Source organism: Sinohyriopsis cumingii, unplaced genomic scaffold (assembly GCF_028554795.1).
Source record: "Sinohyriopsis cumingii isolate HCF-2022 unplaced genomic scaffold, ASM2855479v2 utg001110l, whole genome shotgun sequence".
NCBI classification, from domain to species: domain Eukaryota; kingdom Metazoa; phylum Mollusca; class Bivalvia; order Unionida; family Unionidae; genus Sinohyriopsis; species Sinohyriopsis cumingii.
The window spans coordinates 1,126,542-1,153,890 of record NW_028315961.1 but is presented as its reverse complement, the minus strand read 5'-3'; the positions used below and the strand labels follow the sequence as shown (position 1 = coordinate 1,153,890).

Here is a 27,349-nt window from a genome sequence, read left to right as displayed (position 1 = left end):
TTGACTTGTGTTCCCGGAAATTCTTTTTGGCTGCTAGAGCCTCTGTTTGAAGGTCTGTGTAATTATTACTTGGAGTTATCAAAATTTCAGGGCTGTGTTTCTGGCATACATTATGTCTTTTCTTTATTGTTAGCAGCAATTTCATGTTCATTTCTAAATTATCATAGTTAATAGTGTTATGATCTATGCTTCATCTCATTTATTTTTTATTTGAAAATGTTTTTTTATCAGCTTAAATATTGTGTTAACCAGCTACAAAATGATCTATGTATAAGTTTCAATCTCTGTAGGGTTGTATGCTGTTTTCTCAGACTGTTTTTCCATCATGTAAATCAGTTTTGCCATTCACATTTTATCCATGTAAGTAACAAGAATTCCTTCTGAGGATAGCAAAGCTTATTCACTGTCCTGACCCATTCCATCCTTAACCTATACAAAGTTATAAATACATTGGTATGCTGTTGTATACATTCTTTTGACTCCTTTGTGGCGTTATAACTCTTGAATTATCTTTTTTAAGTCCAGAGGTCTTGCTAGGATTTAAACTAGGAGTCCAGGACTCCCGCCATCAAAAGTTGCAGTCCCTTCTTTCCTACAGAATCAACACAGATGTGAGTGCATCTGTTTTTAGATGGAGATATTTTCGTAATGTAGTCACTCACTATAATATAACTTCATTACATCAGTCCATTACATCAGACCATTGACAGGATCACAAATTTATGGTTTATTTATTTGTATACGTAGTTGTAGTAATTTTAGGCAAATAAATAGTACCTGATTTGCTGTTTTTTTTTCTTCTGTATTTTTGCAAATATGTGTCAAATTCAGAAAACAGCTTAGACCTTAAAGCGCATCTCACGAATTCCACAACTTAGCATTGTCCCATACGTTTCTGACCTGCATAATTTGCATTTTAAAGTTAAATCTTTGATAAAATAATACCTAGACTTTGGTTTCAATGATTTGTATATTTTTTCTGAATATATTTGCCAGATGATTTAAGAAAACAGACAATCTAATAAACTGGTACATCCCAGACTTAGTGAAGTCCGCCATTATTTCCCGTTAGCCCTACTGGTTCACTTACAGTTTCAAACTAATTTTATGATGAAATAGTGTAAGAGGCAGTTAATATATATCCAGATCACAGATTCTGTTCTTAAAACACGTTTGTATATTTTATCATCAAAGGATAGCATGCAGGAAATTGATAGTTGCTACCTAACTTGGAAAAAGGTTAATGGTCAATCAGCTATCAAAACATAATGCTTGTGAATGGGCAAGAGTTTGTTTGTCAGCGTAACTAATATAAAAACTAGGCCTTGCTACTGATGCCTTGATGAATACATTTCGCTACAACATTAGAACTAACCAGGCTAAGGCGACGGCCATTTAAAAAAAATATGGTATGGTCAGTCAATGTACCTCTTAAATAATCACAGGGCGAAATCATTTTCGCTTTCCTAACAGAAGAAGGCAAAGTTTACATTTTTAGGCAACTTGTCACCCACTTATGAATGGCATTTTGTCTAAGTCTCATTATGTCGTGATTCTGTAAATATCAGTACATTTTCCCACCAGCCGCCAGTCAAAGCTTTTGAACTAGCCGCCCAGCTATTGCATCATGTTCTTTTTTATGTACTCTTATAAAATGGCAACATGTATGTACATCAAGGGGTCTTTCAGTCACTGAATTCTGTCATTGTAAATATCAGCACAGCTAATTGATCAACACATTTCCCCACAAAGCAGGTGGCTGAAACAGGACTGGCAAGTCTTTGAATTTTGCCGCACACCTATTACATACGGAGGACTCCCGCCTCAGTCATTATCTGCATCCCAGATCAAAAGTTTGTGTCCAAATGTGCGTAATTATGCATTTCCGAGATCTCTTAAGTTAATTTCATTGAAATGATTTAATTTTAAAACTAATTTCAATGATGTATGTATATTTAATAAAAAATAACTCAGAGGTAAATACTATGTCATAATTAATAAGTTGGATAGTATCACATGCACTATTAGATGGTCACTCATAAACTGACTCAGAGCACTTCTTCTGTATCCATGATAAGTGTTCACATGTGCTGAAAAAAATAAGTTCTTTCAGGATTTTGAACAAAACAAGAATCATCCATGTTTTTATTATAAATTGTTTACACATTTTGCCCAAATATTTTCTGCATTCAAATTAATGTGAATACCTGTGAATGTATTAAGAAAAAATTGAGCTTTATAAACAAATGATTTGGTATATTGAAGCTTATCAAATAGCGGAGATCAGTGAAAATCACAAAAATAGTTCCAGTCTGAGTGTGTGATATGGAAATAATAATTTGATATACATATTTAACATCAGCTCAACAAATAATAATCATGTAAAGAGCTGGGTAGATGTGCATTTCAATTTTGCAGTTATCCATGGATCTTTGTTCATGTGTTCTGTGTTTGTGAATATGTGTGTGTTTAAAAGGATCTAGGAAAACTTCATTATAGTCATTAGTTGATTTTGTCCTTTCCTATTGCACAACTGTGATAGAAGAAAGCTTCAGCTTTCTTTTAAAAATTGCTTGTCTATTTGCATCATATATTTTACATCGGATAGAATATGTTTCTGGAAAAGATTTTGTCCATTAAATGCCAGATGAGTGATCTGTTTGATTTGGGCTTCATCATTTGTAATATTTTTTCCAGGATTAAGGCTACATGGAATCTAGAATTTTAAATTTAAATTACACTTGTCTTGCAAAAGAATATCAGATCTGTTTACTGAGATAAGAAATATTATACAGAAAGAGCCTATTTTACATTCAAGCCCTTATATATTTTTAATAAATACAAATTTTAGATAATGATAATACATCGAAAAGATATAAAGAACAGCAGGAAGGGTGAACAGACCAGTTTCTAGAACAGTCCATTCGTGAAAATAAAGCTTCCTATGAAAATGAACAGAAAAGTAAAACCGAGACCTGCAACCGACTGAGGTCTCTCTAATTGGGTTTGATGCCTGTATTTGCATCTTTGTTTACCTACCCGGACATCGTTGCCCTTCCTGCTTTGGTGTAATTAAATCATTACTAATATCAAATAATAACGCCAACCATGGAATCTCGCACAGCTAAACTAGGTTGACAATGACTAGATACAATAAGGAAATATCTCCCTATCCATGATTCTGTCAAGCAAAAGTTACAATAGTATCAGGAATCTCAGGTGGAATTTACAGGGGGTGCAGAACAGTTATTTAAACCAATTGTTGAACCAACCAAGAAAATTGTTACAGCAACTGAGGCAGCACAAAAAACTCTTGAAAAATTGCCTATTGATATTGTTGGCTGTCTTCAAGCAACTAGACCACCATTCCAGCAACCTCCTCAGACACAACCCGAAGTTCAGCCTCTGCCTGAAGTTCAACCTCACCCAAAAGTTAGAGCAAACCTGATAGATAAATTTATGCTGGAAGCAATTAATTAATATTGACATGTTTGGATATCGTAATAGAGATAAGTATGTAAAACCTGAATATGCTAAAACTTTGAAATCTGCCAGTTGGGTTAAGGATGTATACAGACGTGATTTTTCTCCATTTTAAAGCAGAATTCCGCTTTTCTCCTGATATGAATCAGATTTTTCTTGATATAGTCTGTTTTTTATATTATTTCTGATCCGTTTTTTTTAGAAAATGGTCTTTCCACTCCCATTCCGCAATGACCCTTGTAAATTATTCATTCCATATATTAGTTAGCATATGACTCTTGGAAAGAGTATTCTGATTGGTCAAAGATTTAAATTCTTGCAGTGAATCTTTGTGTACTGGAAACTGATGGCAATGGAAAGAAGAAGCATACTTGTAAAACATGGCATCCCAAGTTGCTAAGAGAGACCATGACATGAAAAGTTTAGATAAAGATCTTAAAAACATAAAGAAATGGGAATGGCTGGAGTGAAAATTTGATGGAAATTTAGTTGGTCAGTTTATAAGAGAACTAAACGCTAGAGACCTGGCATTTTGTGACCTCTGCAATAAAGATTTGAATTACGGTACTCGCGTTTGGAAGAGTTTGGAATAGCACCTACAAAAAAATCTGCATATGGAAACAATGAAGCTCAGAAGGCATCTGGAAAAAGTGCAGTTAATTAAGAAGAAAGATTTCTTGCATGAGAGAACAGATGTAGCCCTCTTTCAGAATATGCACACTGCATGTTGCCAATGCAAGCACCAGCTTGAAAGGAAAAAGGCTTTTATTGAGATAGAAAAGAAATGATTGCACATTGAGCCAAAAAAGTCAGTGGTGACGAAAAAAAAGGCTAAAGAAATCTTTGCCAAAGCCGCAAAATGAGCTCGACTGGCATGTAAACAGGTTGTGTCCATTGGAGAAAAAGACAAATGAATTTGAGATTATTTGTATATAGTTGATGTACTTTGGTATTTATTTTACAGATTTGTTCTGAAAAGAGAGAAGTATAATATATTTGCTGCAAAAATTGAGAAATTATTGTGACTTAATTGTGATGTGAACACTGACATGCACATTAAATAACTTCAGCATCAATAGCATTGGAAAACAAATTCATGTGACTATAAACATTGTGAAATTATTGAAGTCAAGTTGAATATTTTCTGTAAGTTTATTAGTTTATCAAATGATTATTTTGGTTTATTTTGTGATCACAATTTGCACCAGGAGCAGTTTTTTATGAGTTTAAAATGCGTTTCACCCCAGATCAGGGGTGCTGCCCCTTGATACCCCGTTGGGGAGGACCCCCAAAACCCCCATAAAATATTTTCAACTTTTTTTATGGAAGACCAAAATCATGTCTATATATTGTGTTGCTGTTAATATTCTGCAGATCAGATCTATGGAAGATGTTAATCTGTTTGAAACTTTTAACTAGGCAGTATGGGAGTATACTGAATGAGTAAGACAAGAAAGGAGATAAAGAGAAGAAGAAACAAAAAAGGATATTATGCTCAGTAAGAAAGAAGCAGATGAAATGGATCCTGTCCCCAGTCACAGCACCACTGGAAGCAGTATTGCCATTCAAGGAAGTGGCCTTGACAAACTTTGTCTCAATAATGTCCTTGCTGATGTTGAACAACTAGAAATTCTGATTGGTGGAAGACGAGCCAGTATTAATTTCCCATAAATCATTAATGAAGCAGCTGCTATTTGTCAGAAATTATTTACAAGGGGTATCATGGGCAATGTTTAGCGGTCCCTCATTGATGAAATTGTTGATGATTACCACAGTGATTGAGAGTATGCAAATAGATCAGTGAAAAGAAAATATGATGATGATATATAATGCTCAGCGTGGACCTGTAATGGTCAGGGTGATAAATTTACGATTAAAAAAGCAATCTACAGTGATGGACTTGGGGATGTTGTTCAGAGTCTATTCAGAAGAATAGCCCCAAAACCAATACCAATTGCAAAGCAATTGGGAATGAAAGCTATTGATGCTGTTCGTGTTAAAGGGGTGCTGTTGGTGATGTTGCCAGTAAAGCATTCTCAGCAATCAAAGATAGACTAGCATGATTGGTACGATAAAAACTCAGCCCGTAAAATTACCCAGCACTGAAGTTATGCCTGCAAATGTTAGTAAAATAATAAATCAAGCTGCAAATCAAAAACTAGTAGAGTTGACTGGTGTACCCCGTCAGAAAAAGACAAAGTATAACTGATAGTCTAATAGCAGGAAGTAGATTTCGTGTTAGATGATAACAAATATAATAAAATGTTCAAACATGTATCTGATCCAGCATTTGACATGGATGGACCAGTTCTCAAGGATGAATCTGTGCACGATTATCAACATTATTCTTATGATGCACGTGTACTTGACTCACGTGGAAGAATTGAATTACAAGTTGAGGATACAAGTAGATATTTCTTGCCCGCAGAGGCATTTATTGAGATCGAAGGTAGACTTTTGAAAGCAGATGATACAGCATACGGAATTGGTGATCGAGTTGGTTTTGTTAAATGGTGTCATGGCGTTATTTAACAATGCCACATACATGATTGATGGAAAGAATATTGAATCATGTCTCGAAAATGTTGATGTTGCCTCGATGATACTTGGCCTTGCAAGATACAGCGATGATTACTTGATCAGCTGGTCCATCAATAGTGTTTGCAAAGGATACACCTGATCATCCAGAAAGCAGACACGTAACATTGAATGCAGCTGGAACTGAAGTTGCATCGATGAATGAAAATTTCAGCTTGGGAATTGCAGCATGCCAATTAATGCTAAATATCAATGAAGAATTTTCATGTGTGATTCCGCTGTCACATATATTTTAATTATGCAGACATGTTAGAAAAGTTATATTTGGCACTAAACATACCATGGTACTTGTTAGAAAAGCCACTGACAATGCTATATGGTGTGCTGTGGGGGTTGATGCAGGTAAAATAATACTAACAAAACTTTCGTTGTGGATGCCAACAATGTATCCATTGCTCACTGAAGAACAAAGGTTACTCTCTTTCATGGATCAAGGTGGTAAATCAGCATTGTCATGGTTGACGATGACCACAGTCAGTATTCAAAGTGATATTAATGATTTATTCACATGGCAGATAGCAGCACAGCAAAGGGTGTCAGCATCCAAGAATTCTGTAATGAAACCATGATGAGTGGCAGGGTCACTTTTAATTCTTTTTACTGCCTAGCTGTGTCAGGTGGTCAGTTAGTCTGATTTTGAAAATTTTGAGCATAAAAACCCCAGCCATTCTCTAATTAATTTTGGTGATTTCTTGATTTTTTTAAACCTCAGTCAAAAAAAAAATAAAAATAAACAATGAAAATCAGTCCAAAAAAATTATAATTTTTTTAAAAAATCAAAACAATTTCCCTTTTTTTAATCCAAAATCAGACTGGAAAAAGCTGATTTTTTTGGACCTTTTTACCCTGAAAAATGACAAAATTGGTAATTTTTTCAGATTTAACAGAGAAAATAACACATTTTATTTTGATTCTAATATTTTTCTAATATTTTTTTTGAGCTTATCATGTTTAATACAGGAATGTGCATAATACAGAATCTGATCTCTCTCACGTGTAACAGTAGTAATATGTTCTTGCTGCAGCTCATTTAACTGCTCTGCTTCTTGTCAAGATTGTTCTTATGGCACTTTCAAGTACCTCTTTGTTGTTTATGAAAACTCGTGTGTGTTGGTACATATATAATACCATATAAATAATTGCATGTGCATTCGTGAGTTTGTAGAATTTCAACATTGAGATCGTAGATCTTCAACACTCAGAAATAGACCTTTGGCTATGTTAGGATAACGCTTTATGAGCATGAAGATCTACGAACTCAAATACAAATTTAAATTCAAGGATTTATCTCATAAATCAAGCAAGTATCCACGCTGGTCATTAAATTTAAAATGCATCTGCAACAACAGTGGATTATGACATCGTAGATAAACCAGATTAATGAGTTCTAACACAATAAAAAATCGGGTGGGACTTCAGGGGTGATCATGTATAAAATATATCCCTGTTGGGCCTGACTGAATTTTTCAAGATAACTTCCATCGATAGCATCGCATACAAGATCGACTGTGATCGTGGTTGTAATGTTTACAACATCTGGTGATATAGTATAATGGTACCAATTGAAGAAATCCAGATGGGCGGAGTTTAAGGTGTAGAGAACATTGTATTCAGAAATAAACAACAAAACTAGCTGTGATTTGTGCATTATGTAAGAGTTATACTTTCTGTTAGGCTTTAAAAAAGTTGAGCCTCTTGGCAACATGTGAGATTATGTTAATTCATATCTAGATCATATTTTGTATTTTTTAAGATTTGTTTAAAAATGTGGTACACATGGCTGAAAATGTATATGTTGTTACTTTATAACTCTTACCCGTCTAGTTCCAGTAGGGTTATCTCTCTTAAATGCAATGGAGTACCTGGTTTTGTCCTTATCAAATTGACAATCTAGCATTGTTCTCTATGACAGTGTGTGACACGCATGCTGAGATAGGATAGAAAGTATATTTATTTCACAAAACATTAAGACTGAGGTATATGGAAAAACAATTGGTACCATGATACCATATATGTCGACCTCCACCGTGCAGATCATTGTCGCGCTTGAGGATGTTTGCCGGTGAGGATATTTTTCTCCATTCGGCGATGATTTGTGGAAAATAGTCATTGACAATTTTGACAACATTCCTGTTAAATTTAAATTTTGGTAAATGTGTTCAGTACCATTACTGGTATATGTATTGGTTGAATTAATAACAGACTGCACAAGTTTACGGTTGGAAAATTCAAGATCATCCTCGATTTTGTTTGTGTGTTTTATCTATGAAATAATTTCCTCGTTAAGTTTCTCACTGGGGTATTCTGTTATGTACCTGACAATTTCTTATGTAGCTCATCTGTACTTGCATTACAGTGGGTAATCATATCATCAAATATATTATGGTATCAAAACAATATTCATTCTCATAATGATTTAAAATCTGAAAATTCCATCCTATACTTGTATCCCCCATTTCTCTAAGGTAAGTATAAGGTTCAGGTGTCAGACTACTTTTTACATATGCCCACAAGTCAGAAACACCAGAATATATTATTTGGTCTGCTCCAAAATACTCTTTTGTCTCTGAAGTTTAATCACCATGATTCTGGTGGTCCCTCATATACCAGTGGAACTTCTGGCCATCCTAATACAGTTTGGATTGATGATATATATCGATGGTGTAGTTGGGCGTTGATATTCCTATCGCAGATGATAACATTGGCTCATGAGCTGTGATAGCGATCTTGGATTCTTTTCCAGTGATAGATTTAATTCAGCACTGGAACTCGTCGTTGATCTGTTCAATTTGATAACTGCCCATAGGTATGCTTACAACATTCCACTCTGGTGTTCCATCAGGTTTATTTTTATATGCAAGTACCAGTGAATTATTTGCCTGCAACCCACTGAATGACTTTGATCTAATATTTTGCCAGCTGTGATACATTCACAATTGTGTAAGTGCTATTTCCTTTGCTGGAATCACAGTTGGAAAGCCAATACTGAAATCGGGCCTGGTTGAGCTTGCTGATATCATCGTGGTTTTTGATGGAGTTGTATTATCGACAATCTGCTGAAGTAATTCTTGTGACATTATCATTTAAATCATCAGAGATCTAATATCGTTTTTTTGTAGTCCTTGACTGTATCAAGGACGTAGATTCTACCTTGGCTAGAGTCTCATGGTAAATCTTAATTTTTTTTTGTGATGATATCAAGAATACCTGCAATTCCTGTTGCAACTGAAACACCAATTCCTATAACCAGTGCTATCACATATGTGGCCGATGATCGATTACTCTTCCAGCAATGACCATGGACGCAGAATATACAATTATGTCTGTAACAATGACATGTCTGTGATATTTGTTTTGTTTTACTGTATACTCGTCAATGATATTTGTTAGTTAGGTATGCCACTCATATGCCTAATCATATCTAAAACATTGAACATCGTTCGGTTGGTTCATTATGTATATTGCTAAATTTTAAGTAGGTGGCATACTGGAGATGAATTCAATACACCAACAGTACAATAACGCGTTGATGTTTTTTTTCTTCGGTTTCAACCATGAATGTTCCCTCATCATTTTGATCCAATATCACTAATACAGATCCAGAAGATGCATTGACTGGAGAATGCCGTGAAATTTTGGTAGATGCTGTAAATGTTTTAATGCTGATTACTGAGAACCTATACACGATGGTAACCTTGGTGTGACATTTGATAAATTTATTGAGTGGTGTCCATAATAATGATCCAGACGCTACTGCATGTGCAGAGGTTGAATGATCAGTAATATCTTTGATGTTGTTGGTAATCTTTTTGATTTCAGAGAGCTTGATGTCAATGACTGCTGGATTTAAAAAAATTAATTAATGGATCTATTTACATTTCTGTGAAAATTCTGTGTTTACATGAGTAGTATAATCAGATCTAAATGTGGCCAATCCATCATTGATTGTCATCAGCAAAGTCATTGGGTTATTGCTATTGTTGACATATTTCTTCACTGAGCATCGTCGTTTGGTTATTATTAACCATATTGAGGGAACCAGTGATTGTATCACCGGTGGATAATAAACAATCATCGACCACAGTTCCGTTCGTGGCATTGTTATTGTCTACGTCTCTTTCTGTTGCCACATCATCATTGATTTTGGTTCTCTCACATTGATAATTGTATTTTTGCTCATGTTGAGATCGCCATACATATCTCGAATTCTTCTGATTTGTCCAGTAATTTCTCCCATGAGTGTTAGAACCGATTCTTCCGAGTTTTTAATTTTACTGTTTCTAGCAAATACCACTAAGTTATCTTCAGCCGCATCTGGAACTCAAAGAATAATATCTGTCAGTGGGATATTGCTCATCTTTAACTTCTTGTTTATCCTGAAAAACAACCTCATTTTGGTCCACATTTGTGAGACTCAAAAGACTAGAGAGCTCATTCTTGACCTCATTAAGGGTTGCATATTTGGATAAGTGACCTTTGGGTTTGTCTTTAGGAGATCTTCTGAAAATATCTACTATTGTATATTACACTAAGACCTGTTTAAAATGTTGCATGATGATGTACGTTCATGTACAACTTTATGAGGTGGTGTCAGTGACCTTGACACAGGGTTGAGTACAGTGAGTACTTCATGGCCACATATTGGCAGATCTGTTAATTTGTGTTGGTAATGTCGAATACCAGATTGGAGTTTGAAGACTGCCGGCATATTTTAAAAATTCATTCGGTGGTGCCAACACATGCAGACGAAAATAAGCATCTCCATGTGGATCAATCGCGTATGCAACCCAATGAGTACATGTACCAGAATTTACATCGAGATTAATGATACCAGTTTCAACAGTGTTTGGTTATTTTGGTAACTGATCACTCTTACAAAAACCTCTGAATTTTATAATGTTTAGTTTAAGTTTTTAGCAGCATCAATTAAATCTAAATTGGACATCTGAAGCATCAGCAAAGTGTCCCGGGCATGAATGGGGAATTCCTGGCAGTATTAGACACCAACCCTTTTTTGGAAGTCTTTATCCCTTGGCCTGTATGCTTTCTTTAATGCCATCCCAGCGGCAGTTCCAACAGCACAAAGTGCAGCTGCTTTTGTAACAGCTGGGGCTGCAGTGGCTACCAATGCTGGTATTGCTGCTAGAAATGGAAGTATACCAGCCGTTGTTACTGCGTCTTTAATGGCACCCACAGAAATATTAAGTTTAACATCAGTCACTGATCGTTTGGCATTGTTGAAGTGTCTGAGTTGACGTTCTGTCAGTAACAGTTTATTTGGACCACCTGCGGTCTGTTCTGATTTCAGTAATATTTTTACTATTCAGTTCCTTTCTGATACTGATTGTAGCTTTTTAATCTGACCAGAAGTCAGAGTAATACTAACATGATGATATGACATTATAATATCGCAAGTGATTAAATTAATATTTTCCACTGGGTTATCAATAACTCTCATTCATCCACCAATACCTTCCATCAGCATTGTATTATCAGAGAGCATAACAACAGTTGCTTTGTAATTAGGAATAATTCCTCTTGCCCCACAAGCTCGAAAATATATATCAATGACAGATTGTCTATTCAAATCCAAATGTTCCAGTGAGAAATAATAGGTCGGATATAATGTGAAATCGCACTGAGATATTTGCTAGACAGAATCACCATTTTGATCACACCCCATGAATGTCATTAACCAATGATAAACACATGCAACATGATTATTTTCAAAATTTAGTAATACTTCTTCAGATGGTTCTTGGTGTCCATTTATCCTCAAAGAAACTTCACTAACCCCAGGAGTGTCAAACACCATTGAATTTCGGTCCTGCGAATTTACTTGTTCAGCATTTTGGAAAGCAATAAATATATGTTGTGGTCTGAACTGTCACCACTTTCACTTTGTTTACAATCCACTGTCATTACTTTCACTTTCACCAGTGAGATTGTCTTTGATGGAGTCGAGTGGTTTACAATCGGATATAATCTTTCTGAACTGTCTTACACGCACGTTCACAATCTTTTTTGTTTCGTATTCACTGGACAATTCGGATCTAACTTTCTCAATTAAGTAAAATGATTTGTTCAACTTGTGTTTCATCAACGCAAGCTAACGACTGTATCGTTGACTGCTGGAGTAATTGTATAAACCTGTATTTGGCTGGTAATGTATATCTACCTTCAAATTTTCATTCCTGCAGGGTCTCAAAATCACAAATGATTTTTTCAGTATCAGGTTTATCAGAAATTTGGATACCATCATTATGTAATTTTTCAATTGCAGAAATAATATCATTAATATTTTCTGAATTCATTATATAATAAATACATATTTAAATTTTAAAAAAAAGTTGTATTCCAGGAATGTATTTACAGTATATCCAAGGATGGTACAACATATAATCTTAACTATCTTAATTCTAAGGATGGCACATACATGTAATTTTGGCAATTACTTGCATGCAATTTCAGGTGTTTTACACCTCCCCTATGACTCAATTGCTAAAGTTCTCATTGGCCAATCTTTGTCAGAACAGTGCCGCTGTTTCATGAGATTTCGTCCTCAGAGATTCTTACTTACAGCGGTGAAGTTGTCTCTGTATTTACATTTATTTATATATATATATATATATATATATATATTTATTGACACATATTCATGTATTGACATATATACATCTATTTACATGTATGCATCTGTTTACATGTATATACATATATTCATATACAATACATATTTACATATATTGATTTACATGTACACACACACACCACTGGTGGGGGGAGCTTCTCTACGTTCAACAGATTTCTGCACACCCTCCCACGATCAACACCGGGGAGTGCAAAATAGGATCCACTATGTGGTGACAAGGTGGGAAGGTGTACATTTGTCTGTTGAAATTCAAGCAATTTAGGGTGGACCCCCAGTGGTAATATGGGCCATGTACTATATATACTGTTTAATAGAGGGAAATTTAGGAATAGCTCACACAATGGGTGTGGCTTATTTGCCATCCTTTCTTCTCTCTTAACTATTATCCCTGACAGAGTTGGGGGGAAGGCAAGAAACCTGACAAAATCAGAAAAGCAAGGATAATGTGTTTTAAACCACCAATCAAAAAAGAACTAATTCATTTATTATTGTATGCACAATCTTTTTAATGTTGAATTTCTTTGTCTTATGCTAGACACATAATGTGTAGATGGAGCTAAATGGAGTTATACTTCAGCTGTGAAATACTGAAATATTCATTGTTTGTAATGCCGATTTGGTTATTTGCAACATGTTGCACCGAAGATGGAGAAAAACCAGTGCCCAAAATATAATTCATTTATAAGTGAATACTCTTGTAAAATTCAAGCGAGGTTACTTATTAATCACTCAATGTATCCTTGATAGAGTTATTTCCCTTCTGTTTTATGAAAGTAGTGTTTCCTGTCTTATATTATTCATTGTTTGTATTTCTTTTAAAATGTTGATCTGCTTGTATTATTTGCAACAAATTGTACTGAAGGTGTGTAAATATCAAAATATTTGACAGCTGCATTTATCGATTAAAATTCTATTTCTTCACCTGTCTCCACATTCAGATATAACCAGTCTTAGAAATTTATTTTATTTCCCAGTTCCTCCTCGTGCAGAATTCTGACTGTGTAACAGCCTACAAATTACTTAAAAAATTATTTTGTCGGCTCTGAATCAGTATGATCAATCACAAGTCCATCTTCGATCAGTCCGTGAAAACACTCATAAACAAATCTGTGATAAAGACATTTTCCCCCAGCACAGAATATGATAACCATTATTATTGACAAAACTGACTGGTTGTTTAGTTGACAGTTCCTAATTACACCATCACGAGATGCCTCGTAATTTTCAATGATAGGATGTGTAACAAATTCTCCTTGCTCCATTTATATAGTAAATTTGTCTAAATTGTTATTTTATTAATGTGGGATGCTAGACCAAACATCTAATGAGGTAGCCTTCAGCATTTTTTATGGATGATTCATCAGCGCTATTTTTTTAATCATAATACCATTTTAAAGCTGTATTTTCTACCTCCACAGTCTGCACATAATTGCAATTTTCCCCAGACTCCTTTGTTACATTTCAAACATGGTTTTGGTCCTTGAATCGCTCATTGCAAGCTTTGTAAGTGTTATCCACAAAATTCATTTACACAAGCCCGGTTACAAGGACTTGCAGAGCCAATCATCTGTTGTTCTTTGCTGGAATCATTATATATTTAAATTAAATTGTAATTTGATTATATATTTTCCTTAATTATAACATGGAGGAATTTACAAGATTATTTGGATGAAGCCTTCTCAAGGGAGATTTGATCTTGACAGAAAAACCTCAGATTTGCCACGATGAGCTCTGGTTGATCCAATGAATAAGACACTGATCAGTAGTATTTGTGGTGCCAAGAGAGTTTCACAATGATGGTGTAACTCATGTGTGGTCAACATTCTGAATTACGTACAACGTTGATGCTACAATGAATGACCAACGAGTAAAGACAAACATTGATGATCTCAACAAACAAAGATACATTTTTAGAATAGAGTTTATTGCAGAAGTAGACGATTCCTAGATTATTCATGACAAACGTTGTCCTGTTCGAGAATCACATCATGCTGGAGATATTGTTAAGTAAAGATTGGGATGTTGACTGGTATTGACAAACCATATTACGAACAAGCATATCCTGTGATGGCAGTTGTTTATGCAATATATACGCTGAATAATAACCTATCATTGATGATCTCAGACTGATGAAAGTTTCAACTCTGCACTGTGTTGTTGACTAAGTTACAGAGCATTTCTCAAATGCAAAACATGGAAATGGTTTAACTGATTTATGACGTAGAAAAATAAATGAGTGGGCTGAGCGTGTCAAGGAACATGGATCTATGATCAACGACATTGCATTGCTGGAAAAGAAATTAAAATTTCCAATAAGGGTGAAGACAATAACTGGCAAGATTTTGTATGAATCAAAATATAAATCAAAGGGAGCTTCAGTAGAGATTGTTGATCATAACATGCATGCGTGGACGATGGATGTAACAGTATTTCCATGAGATAGAACTGTTAAAGTTTATAGCAGTTATTTCAAAGTTCCAAATGTGAAAATTATGATTAGTTTATATGATCTAGCAGAGACATTTATTGATTGAGTCCCTCCATGAGAAAATGAAAAATGTTGTGCTGAAATAGACCAATGATATTGAACAATTACTCGGTAATTGTTTTACCATTCCATCAGCTGCTGCTCACTTTTCTCAGGGGAAAAATTCATGGTCACCAACAAGATTGGAATTTCTTGTTGATGTCCAACACAGTTGTGTTGAATACAGACATGGCGAGTTGTTGAATACTAAAAACGATTGTGAAGATATTATCTCAGTTGATATCGTTGCATGCTATCCTGGAAGTTTTCTTGAAATGGGAGAGTGTTCTGAGTATTTTAAGAGGTTTGGACATCCAACACATGAGATGACCAGAGTTGCAATAAATGGACATTTACCAGATTTTGATTTAACTTGATTTGCACAGATTGAATCATTTTCCTTCACGGAAAATCTCCATCTGATTGTTTATATTTTGTTTGGTCATCATTTTTCAGAAAAATCCTGGGTTCCAATAGTGTTATTGCGATATATGCTTGATGCTGAAATTTTAAAACCATTGACTCTCAGTGAAGCAATAATATTGTATTGTCGACAGAAACAAGTCTGGTTACCTGTAGTTGAGATATCTGTTCTCAGCAAAATCTTTAATCATAATCATGATGAAATTGAATATGAAAATAAACTTGTAAAGGATCTTGGAAGAAAAATAATCAGAAAATTTACTCAGGGTGGTTCATGTGATCATAAACGACATTGCACAAGATAGATCATCGATGATGCTGAACTCGACTTTATAATTACTGATACAACAGAGAAAGGTACATTTATAAGCCAGAACAATGCTTATTTGTCGGACGGAACTAAATTAGGTACAGTTGTGAGCTATATTAATGGTGATTCACTACAGTTTACTCATTTAAGATCTTTGATGTTCATGTATGTTTTGATAAATTTATTATCAATGATAAACCAATTCCTGATACCAGAGTTTGAGTTGCCACAGATTAATTTTATATAAATAAAAAATAAATAAATAAATAAAAAATATGTAGAATTGTTAAAATTGGTACTGATGCATCATGAGGCGAATGGAGAATAAAGTGAGAAAAAATACTCAGTTAATCCAATTCCACTGAATTTGAATCTAAGGTTATATACTGCAAAAATAATCGAATATCACAATTATCACTAGCACCATTGGTATATGATCCCGTGGCCAGACATAAAACAGTTTGTCTTAATGGATGTGGTAGTTGTGGCAAAACAAGGGGTGTGATTGAATTATTCTTGAACAGTTGTTCAGAAATGGTTGTTTGGACACCTACACATAGACTTGGCAGTGAAATGAGCAAGCGTGGAGTGAATCTTGTACTTATCACAGTTTCTTCAGATGAAAAGGAGATGCATGGACTCCTGAATGAATTTGCCAAAATATTACATCCATAAGATCATTATTTGGGATGAAATATGCAGCGTTGCTAGATATGTTGAAAATATTTCTTGATTGGCTATTGACTCAGAATACTGGTGTTATAGATAGTTCCTGAATGACATCATCAGCCGCCATATTTGTTGTCAGCTGGCAGATTTACCATTGACTATGTGGTGTTTGGAAGTTGAAATAAATTCATTGAATCTCAAGATACTTTTATGAAAATTACATACATAAACAGAACACAAATCAGGCTTTCTGTTAGTATTTATATCTATGATTTATAAGTTGACTTTGCTTCAGTGTGCCTTGGTAACTTTTGGACATGGCATATAGGATAAACTGCCAGGTTGTCTATCGTCCATTTAAAATGGGCAAAATATAGTCTGCTAGTGACCTTATCAGGAAGCATCCATTATGTGCGGAGATCATGGTCAGCTGCCACCTTTTGTTGGATCATCTCTGCATGAATGGCTGAAAACATTAAATGATTATGAGGAAATAAACATTAATCCAATGTTTAGAGAGTTTAAGAAATTAATCAGACCACAACCAGACAAGATTCAGTGTGAAATGCGTGAGATAATTCCGGAAACACATATAAATGATTTTTGGAATTTATGGAGTTCTGCTGATTTGATAGTTGCAAGTCAGAAGATAGTTCGTGATTCACTTAAGCAGTAATTATTTCTGTTACATAAAGAAAATTTTTCAAATCTACCTGTGCCATTATGTTATCACCCAGCAGATATGCGATGGCAGAATATTGATGCTAAAATTCTTGGAATTAATGAGAAACAAAATGTTATGTTAAATGATATTGTTTTGGTTCCTGTGAATGTTGTTGAGAGCATGCTATTTATGGATATGCTATAACGATTCATTCACCACAGGGATTAACTATTTCCGATACAAATATTTGGATTGTTGCTGATCATATTGAGTGGTCAGATTTAGCTTTTCTGACAGTGTCTCGAGTCAGAAGAATATCTCAGCTGCATAGGGTTATCATAGTCTTCACAGTAAATAATTATCAAGCTAATGGCAATGGTGATGATGTAGTAAAGATATTCTGCCCATCAATAACATGATTACTATGTTTATTAGATATCCAATTCTGTAGGTTCTAAATAATGTGTGGATGATAAAACCCATTCATAATTTTTTAAATCATGTTATCCTTTGTATATGTTGATCATGCAATTTCCCTCACCTTTTCAGCAACAGATATTTGATTGTTTACTGCCTCTAATTCAAAGTTTGTGACCAAATAGGTTTCATTAAGTTTTTGATTATCTTTAATATTTATTGTTGTTTCCAAACCTTCTATTGTCTGACACTTTTCTATTTTCAAGTTTCCTCTATGGCTTTTGGAAGTGAGATTTTTTTTATCACTCCTCCATTATTCCCATGTATACTGTAACAGCATTGTATTCCATTAGTCAAATATTTTTTGTAGATGTCATCTGTGATAAATAAACATTTTGTAAAACCTGAAAGTTTTGGAATAACTCTTTAATAAGAAATTAATCTGCTTCAAAGATGAAAGCCTGTGGAGTTTTATGCCCAACATGTTGTGATCTGTATTTGTATCTGAAATAAAAGATGTAAAGTACAAACTTTGAATTTTCTTCAGATGTTTATAGGAAAGAATGTGTTAAAGGTCCACGTTACTTTTGTCATACCCTTTGCACTGTATTTTATTATTGGTCTCATAAACATTCACCCATTTTAACTGTTGATGATAAGGTGCATGAGAATAAAGCATGCTTTATTATACCAGAACTATATAACTTTTTGTGGAAATGTCAAAATGACTAGTCCCTCATAAGGTATAGTAATCAATTTTGCCTCCTGCTGAATTTGAATAGTAAAACTTATATTGATTTAATTCTGGAATTTTTCAAATGTTTAATTCATTAACTCTTGGAGACTTTTATAATTTTTGCCTAAAATATGAGTTGGAAACACATTTTGGGGGCTGCTTCTGAATGTATCCAAAATAAATCTGCATCCAAGTGATTTCCCTTTTGCCTGATGCCTAGTTGTTTTAGAAACATCATTTTCCTTTGGCTATTCCACTTGTGCATGTGCAGAAGGGTAAAAGTTGGGGGGAGGGTGCTTCTTGGACCTATCATTTTTGTGTCTTGGCCACTTTTTACTTGAAATCACCAACTTACCCTACTTTTTGCAAAGGTTCACCTGTCTGTGTGCAGTTCAGACTGGTCTGCCTAAGAACTGAGGCCAAAAAGTCTAAAATTCAGACACAAAATCCAATTCCAATGACGGGTGAATTTTTGGTGTAAAAATTGGGTCTCAAAAATATGTTTTTCCTTCTGTAGTTTGTAATGCGAATAGAAAGTCCAGATTATTTGATATCCTTGTAGAGTTAGGCCTGTCTACTTTTCTGTAATATGTAACAACCCATTTTGGTGTATCTTAAATGATGCTTCAGAGCTTGGAAGTTAGGTACTACCTCCTGATGCAGATACATGGCACCAGGGGTTATTGAGTTAAACTATATGTATGATTTGTCTTTTTGATTAATATTATTATATTTCTGAATTTCATTGATAGTAGTAAAAAACATGGACACTGTTAAATGTGTGCTCAGCAAAGTTATGATTGGTGGCCTAATTTGATACAAGACCAGTATATTCCCAGTGATCTTTCAGAAATGAAATTCTGTATTTAATCCTAATTTGTATAAAATTTAGTTGTACACAAGATTGAAATCTTAAGGTCATTCCTACTGACTGCTCTCTCCATTGCAACAGGCAGTTTTAACCACTGCAGACATTTAAAGTCCATATAGTAACTATTTAATTACCAAATGCAGGACTTAGGATTTGACATGATAATAAGGAAATGCATCTTTATTCATGTGAAGTTTTCAAATCCAGATGTAAACGCAAAACACCTTATGTTGATAATTACCTAGGTACTCACTACTAAATAACTGACATGGTACATTTTAACTATGAACAGAATATTTTCAAGGGTGCATCTTATACAGTACCATTATCTTTAAAAAACAAATATAGGGTAATTATTTTAGTTTTCCATGTGTTTGTAATGTAACTTTAAAGGTATTAAAGGTGGAAAAATATTTGGACAAACTAAAAGACATTGCACACTAACATAATGAAATCTGTATGAAGCAGTCAAACAGCAGAAATTTCCCATATGATCCGAGTCCATTTTTTGAAGGCTGAATATGAAAAATAATGGTAAATGTTGCAGATGAGCAGATATCCTTTGTATGGAAATATAGAAAAATGCATGCTTAAACAGGTATGAAATCAAATCTTCACTCTGAGTCATATTTTTGTGACAAGGTATGTATATATCCATATACTCTGCTTCTCAGAAATCAAGCATCTGCAATACCTTAGTTCCAAATCAAGTACATTGTGTACCTGACCAGTGAGTTATTTTGTAAACAACATAATACTTGGCTATTACTTCTATATGATTGTTGATTAAATATTCAGATCATTATTAGTAGTAAACATGTTTACTTCAGTTTAAGTCAAAGACACAGTCTTGATTCTGACCTTAGAAAACTCCAGAATGCAAATTTTGAAAAGTTTTTAACAACTTTAAATGGTTTAGAAAGCTAGCTTACCTTCATACTGGCTCTAATATATTGTCTTAGCTTTTTATATACTTTGTTTACTTCAGAAATTAACATCATAGGCAGGATCATTCTTACTGATATGTTCAGTTATTATTCACTGGAATTACAAAGTGCTCAATAATATTTTTGGACAGACACTTTAAAGGACTCTGAGTGAACAATGGATTTGTTTATGTAACAATAAATATATTCCATTGCATTTAATATCCAAGTTTGCTGCTTCCTAAATTCATGGTGCCTTTGAATTTCTCCACTGCAAACCAAAGATTGCATATGCAAGTTTAAACAGCCAAAAATGTAAAGAGTAAACAAAATATCAGTAATTGTTGGGTCCAACTTTGAGGAAGCTCAGCATAGCGATCACTTTGATGTCACTGTGTGCATCTGGACAGTCCATATGTCCATCATATTTTAACCGCTATATTAAGTTATTTTTAATTTCTTTCTTTCTTTCTTGCTGTTCTGTTCAGATGTGAAATATACTTATATATTATGTAGATATCTTTTTGTACTTAATAAATGCCAGCATTAACAAAGCTTGTGGGTGGGGTTGACAAGTGGGCCATGACCAGCTTCTTTTAAAAATATCCTAAAATTAACTGACACCAATCTTTTTCTTCTGTCAAAAAGTTATTACTCCATGTAATATTTAATTGGTGGTTATTGATCTTGATATATAATTATGTGAAAACATTTCATGCATTAGTATGGTCTTCAAAGACTCAGCATGTCAAATACAAAAGTAAACTATATTGTAATTGACAGTAGCAGTTATTATGCATGAACTAAAGTAAAATTTAACATGTCACCTCATTCATGTCAAACATGGACATTACATGCATAAAGCTGATATCTTCCTAGCAAAATGAAATACAGAACAGAGCACATGCATTGCATCTATTGCACACAAATAATGACTTGTATAGAAAGGGTAACTGATTTTTGACTTCATTCATATTAAATAGTGACCTTATTCATTCATTGAGGATCTGATATAAATATTCAACATGATTTGTTTATAGTGGAGATAGTTGTTGCGTTTGATATATTAATAAGACATCATCTAAATGCCCGTAACCTCATGCACATGGATTGATGAGCCAAATATTGTGACATTATACATACACATAGGTTAGGGACAGCTAGCATTGCATATTTATATACCATGAATATACCTATGTACAGCTTCATTTATTATGCAAATTATAGTATGGGATACATTTTATAACAGTTTTAAATAAAGATATCCTCAGTTTCTATTGAAACATTCAATAGTGTTTATAATTTATAATGTTAGAACTCTTTAGTCATAAACTGAGTAACAGAAAGAAGCAAAACCAACAAGTTAACAAACAGTTTAATTATCAAAGTAACATACAAAATAATTTTGTCATACAATTGTGTGACCAAGGACGGGTGGCCAGAGACCTGTAGGGTAGCGAATGAGGTAAAGGCCCATTTCCATACTACTACTGTTCATTAATAATGCCAGTATGACTTATGTTTATGTGTCTATCAGCAGCTGATCCTACTATTTCCATACCTGTATTAAGTTACTTCCCCTGCTTTAAGTTGCAGCTGCTGTGCATTTTTCTGGACAAAATTTGCAATAAAACCTGTTGTTGTTGTTGTAGGGTTTAACACCATTTTTCAGCACATGATAGGCTATACATGGCCGACAGTATTAATGGTGGAGGAAGAACCCGGAAAACCCTAGAAAGAACCACCGACCCATGAGAAGGTACTGGCAAGCTTTCTCACATACCCACATTAGTGGAATCTGAGACTTGAACCCACACAGACAGAGGTGAGATGGCAGTGATTCGTAACAGACAATAAAACCTGTTAAGTGGTTCTTGAATCCTTGCTGAAGGATTAATAAGGTCCAAACATTTTGCATATCATAGTATTCTCTCAAAGAAGAATTTTTTTATAGCATGTGATCTCATTTCGTTTGTGATGCTGTATTTGAAACTTTTTGATCTGAGTTAGAATCACATGTTTCACATAACTAAGCATGACATTCCTTGTACGAAACTTATCAAAATTGAAATACAGGAAATAATCTTGAAGACTTACATATGTGCCATTCATCAACAAAACATGCCTTCAAAAAGATGTTGTTTTTATAGCATGAAATCTCCACGTTTCATTTGTCATGGATGCCTTTTTGAAACATTTTGTTCTGAATCATGATTATAACATTGGTGTTTGGCAGTTTCGAACCGTGTGTTTCAGATAACTTGATATGACTTGCCAGGTAAGGAAATTATAGAAGTGTGAACATAAGAAATAATCATAAAGACTAAATTATGTATCTGTTTCTTTTCATTTATTTTCAGATCCTCCTGAAAGTCCCCCAGAGATCGAAGGGAGAGACAACGGATCAAGTTTTACTGTCATAGAACATACATCACAGCCATTGACCTGTAGAATAATTGGAGGAAACCCCTTAGCCAATCTCTCTTGGATTTGTTTGAATAATATTGGCATATTAAACACATCTGGACAAACTGTTGTCTCACAGATAGTTTTAGCTGTGAACGCAAGTGCTCAGAACCAAAAGTGTATCTGTCGGACTTCACATCCTGCAGACACAAGCAAGGATGTCTTTGTTGTACTACAAGTTCACTGTAAGTTTTAGATTTGCTGTGTTCATAAATGTGTATAGAACATTGCCTTGAAGATCAAATTTGCATTTGATGGTTACTCCACTTGGTCAAAAGTGTGATATTGTGCTTCTTTATGCTCAGATTAGGTTATATTGTGAATTGCTACTTATTTGTATAACATAAATAGTTGGCATTTTACTACTCTGGGATAAAGGTTTAGCCAGAATTTTTGATGCAGATTAATTAAAAATGCTATAGATCTTTATACAAACAGAACAATATAAATAGTTGAACAGTTGATAAATATATGGTATGTAATTAAATTGAACTTCACTCAGAAATATTTCAATTTGGGTTGTAAATAAAACATGATATACTTTTAGTGATTACCATTTCTGAAAGTCTCTCAGTCTCAAATAACAAGTAATGTTTATATATTCATATGGAGTATGAACTGCAAATGAAAATCTAGTTGAACCTATATTTTCATTCAGGGCCACATATATATCATTTAATGATCATGGTTTTGGACTGTCTTAGTCTGCTTTTCCTATATTCAGAAAAGGTCATTAACCTTGATATGTCATTGTCTTTGTTTAGATGAATTACCTTATGCATGAGCATGTGCATTTCTAAGACTTTGTCTTTCCACCTCTATATTTGGTATAGTTACAGCCATTTCTGTACAATTTATGATATCCATTGTCACACATAGCACAGAAACAACTCAGCATATTGACATATCTGGAATACAAGTACACATCTGTATAACAGATTTATGTGGAATATTACTGTGTTTAGACCTTCCAGTCATTTATATTGCCAAAGCAGAAATAACAATGTCCACTAATTAGCATAGTATGTTATATACTGTAACAATGAAAGTAGTCTGTTTTGCCAGGTAAAGACTTTTTTAAAAATATTATGCACATGCTGAAAAATACATGGAAAATGATTGAAATATTAAAGGTCACATGATATATTTGTAGTATGCCAAGTGACAAATACATGACCAGAATATCTGACACACTTTCAGTGATACATGTTTAGCAGCAATAGTATTGGTTGCGGGTCTGTAAGGATTGACAGGTGATGAATTAGAATATTATACTCCAATTTGTTAATCTTCTAGAATAAGTAACTGTGTTACTGTAAAGAGAAAACAAGGTTAAAGACAAGTCATTTGTCTTTTGAATATCAGTAATAATACATCAGTATTGTTTTGATTACCTCTTCTGGGATTTAACTCTCAGAAACCAAACAATAGGAATATGTCCCCATATCGCAGATATAACATCTTTATTAATGGTTAATCAGTTGAGATCAACATTACAATCCTGGCAGAAGTGCAGAATTAACATTTCTGCCACGAAATCTTGACCTAACATAGCAAGCCTACTTAGGTAGAAATCCTGCCTCGGCAGAAGCTCAACACAGCAATCCTGCCTTGGTTGAAACATAGCATAGTAATCGTCCCTTGACGAAAGCTTGGCATTGCAGGCCTGCCTTGGCAGAAGCTTGACATAGCATTCGTGCCTTGGCAGAATTTTCACAAAGCAATCACCTTGTCATCTATTTGCATGTCAGTGCATCTCTATATCTATCCACATGATATATTTAATTTCCATTAATATGTCTTTTATAGTGAAATAGAAGGCTGGTTTGACACAGGGAGGGTCTCTTATTTGCTCATTAATTTATACATATTTTGTTTTTCTTTTCCAGATCCCCCAGACATACAACTGCAGACCAGCTCATACAAAGTAATAGAGAACCAAACTCTCAATGTGACATGTCAGGTCAATAGCAATCCACCAGCTGACCAGATCTATTGGTCTCCCAGTGGGGATGGTTCTGTATCACCCACATTGTACTTGAGCTCTGTGTCAAGGAACAACAAAGGGACTTACAATTGTACAGCCAAAAACACCATGACACCAACAATTGGGGGACAACAGATAGGCATGAACACAAGACAGATAGAGGTGGATGTTTTGTGTAAGTATTGATAATGCTTAAATTGTGTGTGATTATGTATGTCTATGTTTGTATTTAGTGTAAATAAAGTACACAAGATTATACATCAATGTACTAATTAATGACACACACCCAACTGAGGAACAGGGGTAAGATCTTGTTTCTCCTGACAATTTTAGGCCAGAATAATGCAAAAACATCATTTTTAGGAAGTTCTCTGTTTAGATGCATGGTGCTTGTTCCCTATTTTGAAGCGTATCTTTCTTCCAGAGCTGGTGATACAGGTGGATGTTCTGTGTAAGTATTAATAATGCCTAAATTGTGTGAGCATGTTTGTAAAACATGCTGAACATGGAACTGAAGTTGCAGACATGACATCACAAAGGGGACATCACATAAACTGGAATGTTCCATGTTATAATATCATTAGTACATACCTGTTTATGTTGCATTGCTGGCTCTTTTCTGTACAGGAAATACAATGACCATAGAATGAAAATTTGTTCTCCATAGAGTGAACCAGAAGATTCTAGAATACTTGGACTTCCCTGCTCCAAACCTTAGATACCATGCCCATGCACATTGTCCTTCATACACAAAACTACATATCTGATTCGTTTCTTCTGATTGGACAGAAAGAATGAGTTTGGTATGGCATAGGTTGAGGCAGTCAAGCTGAGACTATGTTGCTATGCTGTATCAAACTAGCTCTTTCACTCAGCTTGGAACAAAGCACCTATGTGGCTTTGTATTTATTACATATCCTCTTTTTATTTACACATTCTTTTACACCAGTTGTAATGTATACTTTAAAAACAAAATGAATTGGGCTTTTGGCATTTCATGAAGGATTGTGTACAACCTTAGTTTTGGACCAGTAAATGGCTGCTTTTTATACACTTGACTTACTGAATAGATACTCTACTTCCAGGCAAATTTCAGGGCATATGTTACAGACTAACGGTAATTAAATACATTCAGGTTTATACAGAAATGCTCATTTGGTAACAATACAAACTCTTTTTATGTTTTCAATTAAAATAAGAAATTATTAATGCAATTAACTTAATGTAATAATTTAAGCATACAGATATTAAGAAATCAAAAGTTTGGTGTCTTTTAAATTAAAATTCTAAACAGTATTGTATTATTAATCTGTTTTCTTCTCTTTATTTTCAACTTTAACAGTCACAGCAATTTAAAGACATACATTTCCGTTAGTGTGCCCCAGTGATCTTGGCAGACATTATAACGGGATGTAATGCTTCTTATTTCAGACATAATAAAAACAACTACTTGCTCTCCGATGTGTCTACTTTTATGTTGTAAATGTTTACATGTTTTATCGTTAGATTTATTAAACAAATTTATTCCTCTGTAATTTTAATAGACAAATTGTAAGTCCCTCCACTTAAACTTTCTCTTTAAAAATAGAACTTGGCAGACCATATGTTTGAAACTCTGAAGCTGAACTGGTTTTTAGCTACGTTTGGTATTTTAGCTGATTTACATAGTGCAGTATCTCTTGGAAATTTAGTATGGGGTAAAGTTTTCTCCAAACATGGGTCATTTCTAACCATGCCTTGAATGTTGACATGACTCCCTTAGTCAGTCTTTCTTCGTCTGGATTTTTAAAAATTTCTGTGCAAGATTTCAGTGGCAAAGTACTTGTTCTCTCTCTCATCTGTTTGTTGTTTGAAGTCACTCTGTACACCAGGTTCATCTGAAAACTCATTCTCTTACATTCTGTCCAAAATATTGTTGTCCAACTCACATGACTCTTTCTTGGCCTTGATACCATGAAATGCACATAAACTGCATATTGCTATTTATGGTACTCAAACATTATCCCCATTGACTAATTATCCCCAGTGGCTAAAAGGGGCCTTTTCACCAGATATAATCACAAAGACAATTGTGTATCTGCTTTGCTTAAAATTAGATATGTGTTGGCAATTTTGAAGAATTTAAACATATAACAAGAAATTATTTTGTAAATTTATAAGTAGCCTATTATTCAATATTTCAAGCTTGAAACACAGTTCCAAGCTGAGTGTGCAATACGGAAATTTTAGGTATATGATATGGAATGTGTGATCATATGGAATTACAGATTGAACATCTATATCGAACACCTGGCCATCCATGCCACATTCACTAAATGTATTAACACAGTGTTTTTACTTACTCTTCGTGTGAATCATTTTTGTCATGTGAATTGATAAAAATGTTTCAGTTTAGTTTAAGCTCTATCTTGCGTTAATTGCAATTTCTTCTGTTGCATATTTTTAAGCTACCTTGTGTTTATATATCCCACCTGTTTTGTGTAGTTTTGCTGATACTTATTCATAGTTCTGGTAAGTATTTAGTTAAATAACTCTATCCTTGCCTAATTGGGTCAAACAGACTCATTTTGATTAGCATTACTGGTTATGGGAAGGTCTGTTGTCTCTCAGCCAGTATTTG

The 27,349-nt window shown here is 34.2% G+C and overlaps 1 protein-coding gene across 1 annotated transcript in view; it reads left to right on the top strand.

The window, feature by feature from the left end:
* The window catches only part of LOC149772830 (nephrin-like), a 130,656-nt gene that overhangs the window by 17,347 nt on the left and 85,960 nt on the right, over positions 1 to 27,349 (top strand). The window contains exons 5-6 of the mRNA XM_089947230.1: positions 22,637 to 22,927; positions 24,632 to 24,904. Coding sequence (XP_089803356.1) covers positions 22,637 to 22,927; positions 24,632 to 24,904 — 564 coding nt within the window. The remainder of the gene's footprint in view (positions 1 to 22,636; positions 22,928 to 24,631; positions 24,905 to 27,349) is intronic.